Source organism: Diceros bicornis, chromosome 21 (genome assembly GCF_020826845.1).
Source record: "Diceros bicornis minor isolate mBicDic1 chromosome 21, mDicBic1.mat.cur, whole genome shotgun sequence".
NCBI classification, from domain to species: Eukaryota; Metazoa; Chordata; class Mammalia; order Perissodactyla; family Rhinocerotidae; genus Diceros; species Diceros bicornis.
Window position 1 is genome coordinate 17,975,039 of NC_080760.1, and position 16,356 is coordinate 17,991,394.

Genomic DNA, 16,356 nt, shown 5'->3' on the forward strand with positions numbered 1-16,356 from the left:
CCCTGCCGCACTGAAGTGGGCTCAGTTGCCAGGCTGCAGAGAATCCAGTCACCAATCTATGCAGGCCCACAAGTTTCCTGAGGGCTTGTTGTTGGGTGGGGCCAGTCTCTGGGGTGGGCTGCCTGCCCTGGCTGAGCTGGATTAAATTGGTGCTCTAGTGGGGGGGGCAGACCCTGGGCTAGCAGGCCTCAGGGAGAACTCCAATGGCGTCTGTGTCAGCACGAGCACACCAGGCCACAACAATGGCCACCGCCAATGTCCCAGTCCCTGGAGAGGTCTCACCTCTCTTTGTGATGCGCTCAGAGCCTATCAGGTGAGTCTCTTTTCCCCAAAGGGCTGTGCACCTTTCTTTCTGCTGATTTTAGGTTGCTTCCTGAAATGGGGGATTTTGCGTGTGGGCCCTTTAAGAGCCGGTTTTAGTTTCTTTGTGAACCAACTTTTCTGGGGGTACTCCCAATTGGTTAGGAGCAGGCAAAGTCAGATGTTATGCCACTCGTCTCGATTGTGCTGGGTCCACAAAATGCCTACAGTGGGGGCGCTCCCCGGCTCAGGGCCCCACTCCTACAGGGAGGGCTGCTACCTGTGGGCTGCTCCTGGGCAGCCGTGAAGCTGGCGGCTTGTGAAGGCGGCGTCTTTTCTCTCCAGAAGGGAGTTTCTGCCTCTTCCACGTCAGTTAGGATTGTCTTTTGTTGCAGGAGTTCCTCTTACCCAGTTTTCAGTTGACTCTCAGGGGAAATTTTTCCACGAGTAGTTGTAAATTGGCTGTGTCCGTGGGAGGAAGTGAGTTCAGAGTCTGCTTTACGCCGCCATCTTGACTTCTGAACATTTGCTTCTTAGGGCTGTGGCCTGCACTGATTTGTGAATGAGCTAGAGCTCAGTTTATGTATAGATTATGTTATCATGTCTATTCTTCCTCTCCTTGCACATATCTTTTAAATGTGTTAGAGTCCTGAGATCTTCCTCCATTTTATTTTTATATTTGTGTTATTTATTGGAAAAGCTTAGTGTTATTTGTAAATTTATATATTGTACTCTGTTTATCCTTTTTTGTCTCGGGTTGTACATTTGGATTTATATACCAAAATTAATGGGGAGTTTTTGTTGTTGCCTCCTGATTCTACCTACAGTAATTACAGAGCATTATTTGTCTTTAGTCTTTAGTGTGAAATCTTATTATATGATGGTATTTAAGTTTCCAAACTATTAGTAAGTCAATTTTTAGATTATATATATGGTTTTAAAAATTTTTATTTTTCTATATTAATGGCAATTTCTAATAATTTTCAATGTGTAGTTTTCACATCCTTGTAACCATAGTGCATATGCCATTTTATGTTCTATTCTTTGATTTAACATTTCTTAATAAATACATTTTGTATACTTTTACATAAACATCAAGTAACTTAGGTTTTTAATAATAATGTGATACTGGTGTTTCATAATGCACCTAACCAGTCTCCTTTTCTGTGACATTTAAAGTGTTTTCTGATTTTTGCTGATGTAGTTAATATTGCTATAAGCATTTTTCCCTTTTTTTGTTATTTCTTTGAGATAAAGTCCTAGGACTGAATAACTTGGTGATGGATTATAAACTTTTAAAAATAACATATAGTATTGTTGCTTTCCGAAATCATTCCTTGAACATATAATGCAACTCATAATGAAGGCTAATGACTATCTTACTAAAGGCTCAACAACATTAAATATTGTAGATTGTACATATAAATGATGCTTAATTTTTCCTTTAAATCACTTATCTTTAGTTACAGCAAAATTGATCTTTTGTCATATATCTTTTTATTATCTGTATTTCGTCTTATGTGAATTTGCTTTTGAATTCTTACCATTCACTGATTCATGGATTTATTTATTCATTCAACAAATATTCAAGTGCTTCTAAATGATTCATTAAGCTTTTAGTGTATTTGGCAAATAAATTTTGAAAGTTTCTTGTAAATTAAAGTCTTGGGCTGCTCCCTGTGAATATTTATATAATCAAAATAGAAACATATTAAACTATCAAAGAGGGCCACATTTTACTTCCATTTATAACAATAACTTTTCCCAACAGGTTTTGTGTACTGAGGTAGTCAGTGATCTTACCTATTATTATTATTACCTTTATAAAAATGAGACTTTGGTATATGGCCCTTTGAGTGAATGGTGTCCACACCCGCCATCTGTTTGCTGTCCTGGTTGTCACATTGTGTCTTGGCAGAGACAATATGACACGAGTGTGAAACATTCTTCCCAGTTCCTTCCTTTGGCTACCTCCTCTATGATAGCTTAAGTGGTGTTTTCTTCAGACTCCGCAGACTAGTTCCATCTCTCCCTTCCTTGTATTTTCATAGCACTCTGTACTTCTGGTTTTTGGCAGTTTCCACAATGTTAGGTAGCTACATATTTGTGTAGTTATTGGTTTAATGACCTATAAGTAATTCTCTCGCTAGATTGTGGGTTTCATGAGAGAAGAGCCTGAATCAATCTTGTTTACCCCTATAACCTCACGCTGTGCTTGGTATCTAGTAGTGTATAGTAAAAACTTAATGCATAAGTGGGTGAAAGAATGAGACGTCAAAGTTAGTGTATGCATGAAGGACCATCAGTAGATGATCATGCTTAGGTGCAGACAAAAGCGCATCCTTAAGCCGGATGATCACCTTCCACAGTGAGAAACAATCCAGAGTTATATGCAGTAGGCCTTTGATTTTGTCATGGATTGGAGGTCAGTGATTGAAGTAGCAAGATTGAATCTTGGTTGCATGCAGTCAGAGTTCTTACAGTAAAAGAATAACTCATCAGAGTCAGGGTTTCATAGTGGTCCAATAATTAGCTTGGTAATTTTACCTTATGGTAGAATTGAGAGTGCCTTATGGCAGAATGTGAATTAAACTAAGGGAAAAAGAATGATCTTGTCCTGTGCAGAGTGAGTGAATGTTGTTTTATTTTTATTCTAGTGTGTGCTTTGCCAACTCCCTCTAAACAACCCCCCCACACACACATACACAGTGTCCTTAATTTAGAAGATCATTTTGCCGTTTACTATGACCACTATAGCTACATTTAGCATCCTTATCCACGTTAAAAAAATTTTTTTTTAAATCTCTGCCACAATTTCCCTCTTGTGTTTACAATAAGGTATTTTAAAATAGACTCTAGGCTTCCTGTGTTGTATTTTTTTTTTTTTTGAGGAAGATTAGCCCTGAGCTAACATCTGTTGCCAATCCTCCTCTTTTTTTTTTTTTTTTTGCTGAGGAAGATTGGCCCTGGGCTAACAGCCATGCCCATCTTTCTCTACTTTATATGGGACGCTGCCACAGCATGGCTTGACAAGTGGTGCGTCGGTCTGCACCTGGGATCTGAACCTGCAACCCCTGGGCCACCGAAGTAGAGCATGTGAACTTAATTGCTATGCCATCGGGCCGGCCACTTCCTATGTGGTATTTTTAAGTAGTCTCATTTCATTTTTGCCCTAATGTCTGCATAGTTCCTTTGTGTTGTTCTTAATTTAGTGCCCAAGAGTGATGCCTTCCTCTCCCCCTTCTCCACTTTAGCTGTCAGAATATGGGGTTTAATATAATCCGACTTTTGCATAGTAGTCCTTCTTTGCATATTTCTACCAGTGGTTGTTGCTGAGAATTTAGTTTCATGTTTTTCCTTCCCATATGTATTATGAAATTACCTAATCTAAGAAGCAGGCACTTTGTTTTTTTCTAAGCATTTTATTTTCATATCTTATCCTAAGTGTTATTTTTTTAGTTCATGTATGGGGCTAATACTAAGTTATCATAATTAGTAATTGGGTGGTATTTTATTTCAACCAAGAACTTTTATATGTAGGAAAAAATACTCTAATATTTCACTACTTTTTAATTTTTATTCACAAAGAAATAATTATAATTCTTTGCTTGATATTATAGCTCTAGAGGATAGGGCGAGATATAAAAGATTTCAAAAGTTGTCCTTGCAATATCAGTTTGTAAACAGATTTATAGTTATTCTTTTAATTTTTTTCATCTTTCACTAAAGTCACTAATTGACTTTACTGAGTCCATATTTTTTTCTACGCTATGTACAAAAACATAATGACTGCTTCACTTAGTGTTAGTTTTTTTTGCCTTTAAAAAAGTGCTAATGGTATGTGACAATATTGCCTTCTTCAAAGGCCACTCTTTTCAGTATCTTATCATGTAGTATTTACTCTCCTTCCACTGTAATCATTGGCTTTTAGAGCTAAAAGAAATTTTAGTCATAATCAAACCCAATCACTCACTTTTTTCAGATGAAGAAACTGAGCCACAGAGGTTTTAAATCCAAGATTACACAGTTATTTGATGGCAGAGTTTATACAAGATAAAGGTCTAATGATTAGTGTATCTTTCAGTTAAACTTCCTTGTTACTCCTCAATATATGTAAACTGAACTTCCCCAGTACAAGCTTCTATTGTTTGTAGTAATAATAACAATAATGAGAATATACTAGCTAACATTTATTGAACCCTTACATGCCAAATGCTCTGTTAACCACTGTCCATTTATCATTTCAGTGCTCATGATTACTCTGTAAGGTAGCTAGTGATTTACCCCACTTTATAGATAAGGAAACTGGAACAGTGTAGTTAAGTACATTTTGGGGTTCCTAATGTGTTTAATATCTCTACATACCCTACAATGTTTAACCTAAAAAAAATACTTTTTGCTTCCTCATCTATCATGGGTGAAATGTTAGGGAGGAGAAAATTTCATTTATAAGCTACAGTTACTTAAGAAACATATAGCATAGCATGACGTGACTTCTATGCCTGGCAGCATGGCATACTAGTTTACCTGAAAACCTGTCCTCTGTAAACACCCACGCTGGATAATATATAACATATAATTCTAAGTGAATTGCTGAACCTGCAAGAAAACAAAAAACAAAGTCCAAAACAAGGAGGAAACTGAAAACCAGACTGGGGAGCAGGCGCTGAAGCTTTGACTGTCCTGATGGGCTATGGCAACCTCAGTTATCTGTGGTCTTGGCTTTTAGTCACTGAAAAGAGTGGGGACAAGAAGAGAAGAATTGAGAAGTGATGTTCCATTACCCTAAGCTCATAACTTCTAAGGACTGGTGGAAGGTGGACTGTTTCAAAAACCTGCCCTACTCTCAATTTAACTAAGAAGCTTCTTTGTTTTGGCCTTAATGAGGAAGTAGGGGGGTGCTTTCCCTTAAAATATAACCACAGTCCTGTCATCACTGAGATTTTAATTTCTTGCATGGTCTAGAAATTATCAAGCCAATAAATTAACTTAAAGTGTGATCCTGGGTGGACTGGTTACATCTCTGGGTATCTAGTAGTAAACACAGATATTTGTTGTGACATGTACCTTCAACTCTGGCAACGTATTTGAAAAAGAAAGCCTTCAGAAATGTAAACTCAGAATCCAAAATTTCCAAGAACTTGAAAGTAATCCACCAAGAGCAAAAGTTAGCAGAGACCTCCAATGGCTGATTTAGACTCCTAGAATTTCAGATAATGTAGGTATCAGAAACAGAGTATAAAATGACTGTTTAAAATTACTGAAGAAATAAAAGATGGAGTTGCAAATATGAGAGAGGCACAGATATTGTCAAGAGAGATTAGAGAACTTGAGAAAGAAAAATACAGTCTTTGGAGCCAGTCAGAAGTCATTGAATGAATTAAATAGCAGGTTAGACACAGCCAAAGACACTATTAGTGAACTTGAAGGTGGATGTAAAGAAATTATCCAGAATGTAGCACTGAAAATAGAGATGAAAGTGTGAAATACAGATCAATTTATCTGGACGCCAGAACGAGTTGATTTCTATTTATGTCTAAGACTCACAGAATGCAAAACTAGGAGACAGGCAATATTTAGAGAATTTTTTTTTTTACCCCACAAAATAATGCAAGATGCAAATCTTCAGATTTAAGAGTCATAAATCCTGAACAGGAAAAATAAACCTAAATCTCTAAGTAGATCTTTAAGATAAATCTCTAAGTAGTTTCTCTAAGTGAAACCCCAGTGTGCTAAAGACATGACATAACCTTTAAAAGCAGCCCAAGGGAAAAGAAATTAATGACATGATCTGCCAATATTAATGTTAGTGTTTTAGTTTCCTATACTTGGTAATGAAGATGTCAAGGATAAAAAAATTATTTGTTCTTGAACATCTATTATATTATATTTGAGGCACTGTGCTAAGCTATCTGCAATTCTCTTCTTTTAACCCCTTACAGTCTAGTGATCCTCCGCTTTCCAACCAAAATGAGTTATTGATCTAATTGTCAGACTATATCCAGAAGTTGCAAGTTCTTCAGTGTTCTAACCAGGCTCTGCTCCTTCCAAATGAGAAGGTTTATTTTTGTAGTTCCTCATAGTACCTAGAAATGTCTGAATTCCCATACCTGTAATCATAACAGAACAATCCAAGTTAAGTAAGTAAGCTTGAAGAGGAGCATGTGAATTCTTAATAATGCAAACTAGTTTTCCAAGAATGTATGTATGACAAAGACATGTAGAAATAGGACTCCGATTCACAGAATTTTAGAGTTAGAAGCAGATTTTATTTTTTTAATCTTTATATTAATAATTATGACATGGGGCCAGCCCAGTGGCATAGTGGTTAAGTTTGCATGGTCTGCTTTGGCAGCCCGGGGCTTGCGGGTTCGGAACTCCAGGTGCGGACCTACACACTGCTCATCAAGCCATGCTGTGGCAGCATCCCACGCACAAAAAATAAAGGAAGATTGGCACAGATGTTAGCTCAGTGACAATCTTCCTCAAGCAAAAAGAGGAAGATTGGTGACAGATGTTAGCTCAGGGCCAATCTTCCTCAACAACAACAACAACAACAAGAATTATGTCATAAACGAGGTGGCAGAATGTAACGCTTTAAATTAAGGCATCTCTTTTCATCCTTCTGTCAGTATGAAGCTGAGTCTTTACTTGTCAGATGTTTATTTGCCATTGTTGAAGTTAAGAAAAGTTAATAATTAGAGAAGCAGATCTGTAGTTACGTGTTGGTCAGTAAATGCTTGTTGGCTCTCCTTTTGCTGGTTTTTACAGCTGTATGGACAGGTATTGCTGAGATGCAAGTGAGGGTGGAACAATGAGAAGTAGACTCTCGCTATAGAAGACTTTGTTTTTGTTCCTTGTGAATATTTAAAGTTCAGTTTTGTCAGTTATTACTCTGAGCTACACTTCTGAGATTACTTTTTATTTCATGCTATTTAATTGGTTATAGTTCAATTTTAGATTCTGTTGCAAATATTAAGTGATTTTTTACCCAGATATTTTGACTTAACTCACCCCTAAAATGTCACTTCATTTGCTTTTCTACATTAAAAACAACAAAATCATTATCATCAACAATAACAAAACAACCACTGCCTTTTGAACTTTGCTATCTTCTATTTGCTTGTCTTATCAGAGGGAGCCATTTGCAATCTTTGTCACCTATTGAGTTTTAGAACTAACCAGCTTTCTTGGTGCACCTGTCTTATTTGTTCTTGCCTACTCAGCCACTCCTGTTCAGACTTCTGTTTTATTCTCATGTGATAAATCTTCCTCTCGTTTCACTTTCTCCCTTTATTCTTTCCCTAAAAGGATAATGCTTACCTTTTACTATAGCATCAAACGTTTGGAAGCTCTGCTATTTTTATTTTGTATAATGTTCTGTAATAACTCTGCTAAGATGGCTGTCCCTTCAGTGCATATTTTAAAAGAATTTACCTCTTCCCTATTTCAGTAACTTTTATCATTAGTTCACTATCCTGTGATTTTATTGTTTTTGTGTATCTAGCAAGATCCTGGCTGCTTGAGTGTCCTTAATGACCTTTTGTTTTATTTTATTAAGTTATAGTTTTAAAAGGCTTGTAACAAAATGGTCAGTCCTCTGAGCCCCTATCATCTTCACTGCTTTTTTAGAGGCAGTTAGTGTCAGCTCATTCTTAGATATTTACCTCCAAATTTTTAAATGAAATGCTCATAATCGCAATTTTCTTATCTTCCATGTTTAGATATTATCTACATACTTTCTGTTTACCATAAGTAGTGCCTTAAAACAACATAAATTTATTTTCTTACAGTTCTGTAGTTTAGAAGTCTGAAATGAGACTCATACTAAAATCAAGGTGTCAGCAATGTCCTTTTCTGTGTGTGTGTGTGTGTGTGTGTGTGTGTGTGTGTGTATGTATCTCTACCTTTCATGTTAGTGGTTTCCACCTAGTATCTGATGATCCTTCATATTGTAGAATATTAAATAACTAATTGGAACCTGTGTGTAAGGTTGGAGCTTGTTGAATGGCTGGTGTCATTGTAGTGAAATTGGACACTAACTCATTTTTTGTTGGGAGATAAACAGTTTATCACTATCTCTGGTTCCTTTTTCTTGGAGTGGCCAGTTTTCCCAGAAGGAAATCCTTCCATTTCCTTCCTGGAGGTTGTAAGCCTGGCGCTTGGAGTTCTTACAGAGTAAAAGAAAAGGAGATCCTATTATCCAGTACATATACTCTATACAGATTTTTAGACAATGTCCTGTTTTTTTAGCATGCACCCTTTTCTTTGGTTGTATCCCTTAGTCCAGAGTCCTTCTGGTTTAATCTCTCCAGAGTGAATCCATTAGTCTTTTGCTAGGATGAGTGTGGGATAGTTGCATGGCTGCATGGATTAAGGGAAAGGATCTGTGATCATTAAGTAGACTTTCAGCCACTTATCTTTTTAGCTTCATCTGCCTTCATGCCCTCTCAACTGCCTGGTTTCTTTAATTCTTATCTTTCCAGGTCTTATTGAAGATCAACTTGCTTCTTAGTTTGCCCAGGGGCACTTTTTTCTGTTCTACTAAGTCATCTCATTGCTACTTGCTCATCAAATATCCATCTTCCAAGATTTTGATGACAGCTCTTGCCTCTTTGAGAGCTGCACATTCAGCTTTTGTCTTTTCATTTTTATTTATTTGTTGGTTTAGGGCCCTAAAATTTTTTTCTTAATAGTCTTTTGGTGGTGGTTAAGGAAGGGACAGAGGTAAACTTATGTATGGTTTGACTCCTCAATCTTTTACTTCCACACAGATGTACAGGTCATTCTCATTAGTTTATCTTTTAATTTGTAGATGATAATTATAAGAGTGATCATAAGTTGATTACTGAACACTGGAGAGTTGACATTGAGGGTTAAGGTCTTAGTGGTGACGGAAGAATTATGGCGGGCAAGAAAGTTGGTGGAAAAAGAATTAGGGTTAATCGTGCACCGTAGGACTAAGAATATGTGTTAGAAGTTGATATTTTTCAGAAAAGTACTACAAGGAGAAGAAATAGTAGTACATTATTTTATATTAAATTGTATTATAAAAATTCTTTTAGATTATTCCATTGGTAGTGTGTACAGTGTAAAATTGTGTTTCAATTGTAGTGCCTTAGCGATTCCCTCTTCTTTCTCTAGTAGGCTATGATAGCAGTATTTGAGTAAACGTATGTAAAAGTGCTGAGTAAAGGCATTATTTCAAATGTAAGATATTGTCACTGCCTTTGTGATTTTCTTCTTGACTCATGTCACCTGACTGTACCTCTTGCCAAAATATTGCACCTTTTCTCTAAATTAAGTTGTGTATAAAGTTCAGCTGATTTCTCAGAGTTAAATACCTTGAACAGTGGCTAGAGTATTTACAGTATTTTGGCCTCCACATGTAACAGTAATAAATAGTGGCTTGTGTTAAGCTGCCTAGTTGCTGATGTATAGTGCTGCCTATATCCAAAGCCATGCTTTTTTAGTTTCAGAGCTTTTGCTCTTTTTGTTTCACCATGTTATTTCCCTAACAGGACATTTCCTTTCACAATCCCAGGAAGCAGCATTCATGTAGAACACAACGTGAATGGTGCCCTGAGTTGTGTAATGCTAAGACTCTGCTCCTCTCTACCTTCCTAGTGCTTATGTTTGGGGTGTTTTACAAATTTTGGTTTGAAGGTGGAGTAGAAAGAAACCATGATTATTTTTTATTAACATTTTTTTAAGAGCAGTTTTAGGTTCACAGCAAAATTGAGGGAAAGGTTCAGAGATACCCCACGTATCTTCTGTCCTCACACCTGCATAGCCTCTCCCAATATTAACATCCCCCACCAGTAGTACATTTGTTACAATTGGTGAACCTACATTGACACATCATAATCACCCAAAGTCCGTAGTTTATGGTACCAAGATTATTTTCTACTAGCAACTTTTCTCCATTGTTGAAGTTTATCAAGAGATGACTATAATTGATTTTTTAAAAATCTGAGCTTGTGGCATTAAAAATAAATTACTTTATAAAAAAAAATTTGTTAAGGAGAAATTATGCATAATGATGTTTTAGTTATTAAAACAAGTTTTAAAATATCTGAGAAATGGTCATAAAAATGTGAACTAAGTTCTTGATAGTATTAGTCTAAACCAAGATGCTTTATATAAATATATGAGATTCTTATCCGAAGAAGTTTCAGGCAACGTCTTCTGATAAGAGTCTTATATATAGCATGCATTAGATATTAACAAAGACTATTTGTGATTCAAGGTAGAGTCTCAAACTTTGTAAACTGTAAAAGAAGCAGTGTTATAAAATAATTTCAAAACAAAGCCATTTTGGCCTATTTATATTCTTTTGCTTTTTGTATCTACCAAAAACTAATTCAATTCTTTTGATTCTGAACACCATCAGCAATCCTTGAGAGAATCCTTCAGTAGCTCTTGTCTGCTGACCGCTGTGTAGGTTCTTTATATCTTTGAAAAATTGACATAGAAGGAGAGTCTGACTGAGGGGCTTGAGGGCTGGGGGAGGATATTATTCCATTTTGTATCCCTCTCATCATCTAATGATAGCCAGCCCTGGTAGTCTAAGGGGTAAGATTTGGCGCTCTTACTGCTGGGGCTCCAGTTTTATACCACCTGTCTGTCGGTTGTCATACTGTGGTGGCTGCGTGTTGCTGTGATGCTGAAAGCTATGCCACAGGTACTTCAAATACCAGCAGGGTCACCCATGGTGGACAGATTTCAGTGGAGCTTCCAGACTAAGACAGACTAGGAAGGAGGACCTGGTTACCCACTTCAGAAAAAATTGGCCATGAAAAGCCTCTGAATAGCAGTGGAGCACTGTCTGATATAGCACCAGAAGGTGAGAGGATGGGGCAACAAGACTGGTGGAGCTTTCCACTCTACTCTACACAGGGTCACTAGGAGTCAGAATCAACTTGACAGCACTAACAACAACATCATCTAACATAATGATTGGAGCGGGGTAAATTATTCATTGATTATAATTTCCAACAACCTCAGTAGATGAGTAGAGCTCAGGATAGCTCAGCTTCCTTTCTTATAAGAAGAAATGTAATCCAGGCTTTGCCACTTTCTGACTTGAGCCTTGGGCAAAATCCTTATTTCTCTGTCTTAGTTTTCCCATGTGTAAAATGGAATAGTAATAGCTACCTTGGGTTTTTTTTTTCCTGTGATAAATAAATAAAATAACAAACTAGGCATAGTGCATGGCACTTGGTAAGTGCTCAGTGTATGTTAGGTGCTATAACTAGTACTACTGCTACTACTATTACTACTACTTTATATAAGTTTTGTTGGCATCATTTAATTTTCTGAGATACTGCTTCTTAAGTTTTTTGAGTCATGAATTTTGAGAATCTGATAAAAATCTGATAAAAACATAGAAAAATGTATAAATACACAACATTTTAGACTCCTGCTCTGAGGATAATAGATACCACTTCAAATGGAAACAATGCAAGTGGTGAATATTGGAAAATATCAACTGATCAATACAGGTTTATATAACAACCAAATGGAAATTAGAAAATTAATAGGTCTGTCTGAAGTAAGGGTTACTATGTGAGAAAGTGTTTCTTAAAATGATATCCTTTAACCATTTGCAAATCATGTAGTGTATTAGTTAAACTGCAGATTCCTGGGCTGCATGTCAGGAAGACTCATGGAGGATTATGGGGCTGCTTGAACGCACTCAAGTTTGGGATCAAAGATTTCCTAATAATGTTTAATATATCTATCATAGAAAGTTTATGGTTTTCTTAATTATTCATACATAGTTTTGCTTAAAAGAGTTTCAAATACAAAGGATAGTATATATTTGATCAAAATGTGGAATGGGGAAAAGAAGGGAAATTGTGTTGGTCGATGTTCATGAATTATAGGCAAAATGAGTTGTAAAGTCTTCTGTGATGGGATCAAATTGTGTTAAACACCCTAACTCTTTCACTGCTAACTGCAGGATTTTGAGTAAAAATTACTTAACTCTTCTAATTCGTTGTGTCCTAATCTGAAAATGAGGATAATAAACATCTTTACTATAAGCCTGTTGTGAGGATTGAGTGAGATAACATGCATACTACTTAGTAAGCCTTCAGTAACTGTTAGTTGATTAGAGTTCTTCATCATCATCATTATTATTTTAGTGGTTTGCAGTATTGTTAGTATAATATTCTTAAGGTTTCTCGGCCTATTTAATTCTCACCTACTCTTCAGGGGCAAAATGAATTTCTTCCTTTGGCATTAAGTTTTCCCTACCGTTTATTTCATGGTAATTATTCCCTTCTGTGCTTTTATGTCCTTTAGCAAGCAGCATATAGTAAAGACATTAATATTCATTTTTTGGGTTAATTGATACAGAATCCCTTTGACTTCCTTTATCTACACATGGCATGTCAATTTTGCTTATAAGCTAGTGTATTTTAACTTGGGAGCTGTTTCAAGCTATGTTGTTTCTCTTTTCTCTCTCCACCTGACCAAGATATTTTGAGGAGTCTGTTTATTCAGGAAGTTCCCTGTTTAAATTAAATGTCTCTGCCTGAATGAAACTCAATTTATAAGTTAAATTTGTTTCAAAATAAAAATCTTATTCTATATTCTAAAACCAAATATAATTTTTTAAGTCTCCTGTTTTTTAAACAAATATTTGTTTAAAATATTTACTTTTATTTCTTGAGCTTGCCTAATGAAGAACTGACTGCATAAATATAGTTAGGAGACTTTAGCCCATTTATTTTAAAATTGCATCCTTTCACCTCCTAAACACTAAACTATGAAACCTAACGCAAATACTGTAAGAACATCTGAGGTAGATAATTAAAGTATAATTAAGTTTAAATGCCTTGGTGAAGGAGTATAAAAATTATTTAAATTCAATCGGCTAGTACATTTGCAGTTTTCTTTTATTAGGTGTGAAATCTAAGAATCCCCTGCCAAGTCTTGAGGGCTCAATCCAGAATGTTGAATTGAAGTACTGCAGCACATCATTGGTCAAATGTGCCTCTGGGACCATGGGATCAATAAAATTTTGTGCCAAAGCCCCAGGTATGTGCAGCTGGACCATGTAAAACTTTATTGCCTGTATAGGAGAATTGGCCTTGCATTTTACAAGGAGTGTTACTGAAACAAGAATTTACTCATTGTTCCTATGAATCAGAGGTTTTAAATTTTTTTATTTTACTTTAAAAAAATTTTTAATTCTGCCAGGATGATACTTCTTTACTTTAATAAGTTAATTTTTATTTAAGGAAAAAAACTTTGCATTGTTTTAAGAATGGTTATGAGGGATAAAAATTAAAGGAAAGCTTATTCTCATACTTTTTTTGGAGAATAGGAGGTATAGATATATATGACACTTAAAAATTAAATTAAAATGTTGTTAGTATAATAAAATTAAACAGAAAACCCAGCTGTTTTTCAATTTAAGGTTATAATTGACTTCACCTTTCTACCAATACTTTATTTCATAATATTTTCCTTAAAATATTTGTAATTTAATTGTTTTCAGTGCAAACTAAATTTCTAGATAAGTTTAAGGATGTATAGATTCCATTGAATATTTAAAATACAGTGTGTTCATATTCTTTCCTTTTATAAGCTTTTCTGAACATGTTCTACATTCATTAGCTAGATATTAAAACTTAATTTTTTAAGAGTTAAAAGTGCTTTTAATTTTATCAGTCATACTTTTTAGAGTATAACTAAATGTACAGCTAAAATTACCAAATAGAATTGAAATGTTGTATTATGATGTTAGTATATTTTAAGATCAAGCGTCCTCAAGCTACTCCTCTATTTTATTTTATAAGATTTTTTTCATAAATGTTTCTCTTCAGGTGATAGTGGAAAAGAGAAGTTGATTCCATTGCTTCAGGGTCCTTCTGACACTAAAGACCTTCATAGCAGCAAGTGGCTCAATGAGAGTAGAAAGCCAGAATCTCTCTTAGCTCCAGATTTGTTAGCCTTCACAGTCCAAGTTCCGCAGTATATGGACTACTGCCACAATTCCGGTAAGTACAAACTTATCATTATTCATTTATTTTGCATTTTCTTTTCCAGTAAGGCTTTTAAAATTGGACTTTTTCTTTCTGTCTTTCTTTTTTTAATAATTTGTATCCATTGGGTTACTCTCTGTATCTGCAATTGGGCCCTTTGAGAATTCAAATAAAGTATTTTTGTATCATTTTTGATAAATGGACATGTGTTGGCAAACAATAATGATTTTATTTTATATGAGAGATAATTCAGTTGTATGTATAACAATCTTAGATTTGTATCTACCAAATCCAACTGAGTTTTAAAATGTACCATATCATATAATACGTAGAAAGGAGTAAAAGAAATTTAAAATATTGGAAAGAGAAAATATTTTTCTTGGAATAGTAGCACCTTGTGACCCACTGTTTGCCATATTAAAATTAGGTGTTTGGGCCTTATGTGGTTTTACAAAAAAGAAAAGATGTTGATGGTGGGACCAAGAAAACTCTGAGGTCAAGATCTTATTTCTTAGAGTTATATTTTTATCTAGTAGCACTTTGCCTAGAATCTGTTTCATTTTATTCAACACCATAATAGCAGAGCCACACCTCTCATGTTGAGAGGAGATACCAGAAGGATCAATGAAGACTCGATTAAAAAATGTATGGTAAGTAGAGATCAATATCAGCCATGAGTTCAATTAGTCAGTTTGTGGTTGGGAGAGCCAAGGTGGTCAATCAATGAGGCTAGAGATAAGATAGCTATATAAAGATTTCTTTAAAGGGTGGGGGTGTGTGTGTGTGATTTTTTCTTTAGAATTAATTGGCCAGTGAGGAAATGATTTCAAATAGCTGCCTAAGAGTAGAGCTCCATTAACATTATTTAATAAGTGCTGTAGCTTATAGAAAATATGTTAAGCATCACTACACTAATTTCAAAGTAGAAACCATGAAGAGATTTGTAATTAACTGACTAGACAGAGACTCTATGGAGGTGAACATTCAAAGCAATGCACGAGCGCACATATGCAGGGACACAAAAAACATTTAAAAGCTGAATTGTGTTTCAGTGGCATTTGCAGTGGAATGGCATCCACGTTAGAAACTGGAAATTAGTATTCGAAAGGACAATTTGAGGACCCACTGTCAGCATGCTTCTAAAGGCAATACTTCTCAAAAAGAAATTATCAGTCTGGTGAGAATGGGTATGGAACCCTGAGGCAAAAATGTGAGCATGGGGCCAAGACTCAAACTAAGACGGTGACTATGGGTAAAAGATTTTACCAGTCTTTTAAGGCAGCGGTTGGTAAACATTTTAATAAAGGGCGAGATAACTAATATTTTAGGCTTTGTGAGCCATATGGTCTCTGTCTCAGCTATTCAGTTCTGCTGTTATAGCACAAAAATAGCTATAGACAATATGTAAGCGAATGAATGTGACTGTGTGCCAATAAAACTTTACTCACAAAAGTAGGGGGTGGGCCAGATTTAGCCTATGTGGTTTGCCTACCCTTGTTTTAGGGAGAGGGGATTGTTGGTTAAATAAATATCATGCTTTTGTTAATGCCATTTAATCATATTCCTTAAATATACTATTTGTTAAACTCCATTATATAATTATCCATGTGGTAGTTTTTGGTAGGTTTTGTTTTCAAATTATCAGATCATTAAAATGTTACTAAAATGACCAGATCATCCAGTTAGAATTTTGGCACCTAAGAAGGAACAAAGCTTATTTGAATCTACTATATATTCTTAAGTTGGACAGGGTCTCCTTGTTTGTTTAGCCATGTATACAGTTAGAATGAATTAATGAGTCTAGCTTATTTAAATAATAATCTGATCTTTCTTATAACAATATTCATATTATTCTTTGTAATTTAAATGCATTTCTAGGGTCACAGAAATGTATTTGCATTTCTAACCTTTTATATGGGCCTAAAAGTAAACTATTATAAAAAAAATTATACGTATGATATTTCTACGGTAAAGTTTTACATTTTTTCTTGCTGTTAAGGGAATTCACCTAATCTTCAACATTAGTGTTATCTTTAGTGATATGTTTATGGATTTGTGT

The 16,356-nt window shown here is 35.4% G+C and overlaps 1 protein-coding gene across 9 annotated transcripts in view; it reads left to right on the forward strand.

Annotated features, from left to right (window-relative positions):
* Nucleotides 1–16,356, forward strand: part of VPS13B (vacuolar protein sorting 13 homolog B) — a 739,916-nt gene that overhangs the window by 213,521 nt on the left and 510,039 nt on the right. For all 9 annotated transcript variants that reach the window (XM_058564706.1, XM_058564703.1, XM_058564701.1 and 6 more), the window contains 2 exons: nucleotides 13,213–13,347; nucleotides 14,139–14,312. In XM_058564706.1, the coding sequence (XP_058420689.1) occupies nucleotides 13,213–13,347; nucleotides 14,139–14,312 (309 nt within the window). The remainder of the gene's footprint in view (nucleotides 1–13,212; nucleotides 13,348–14,138; nucleotides 14,313–16,356) is intronic.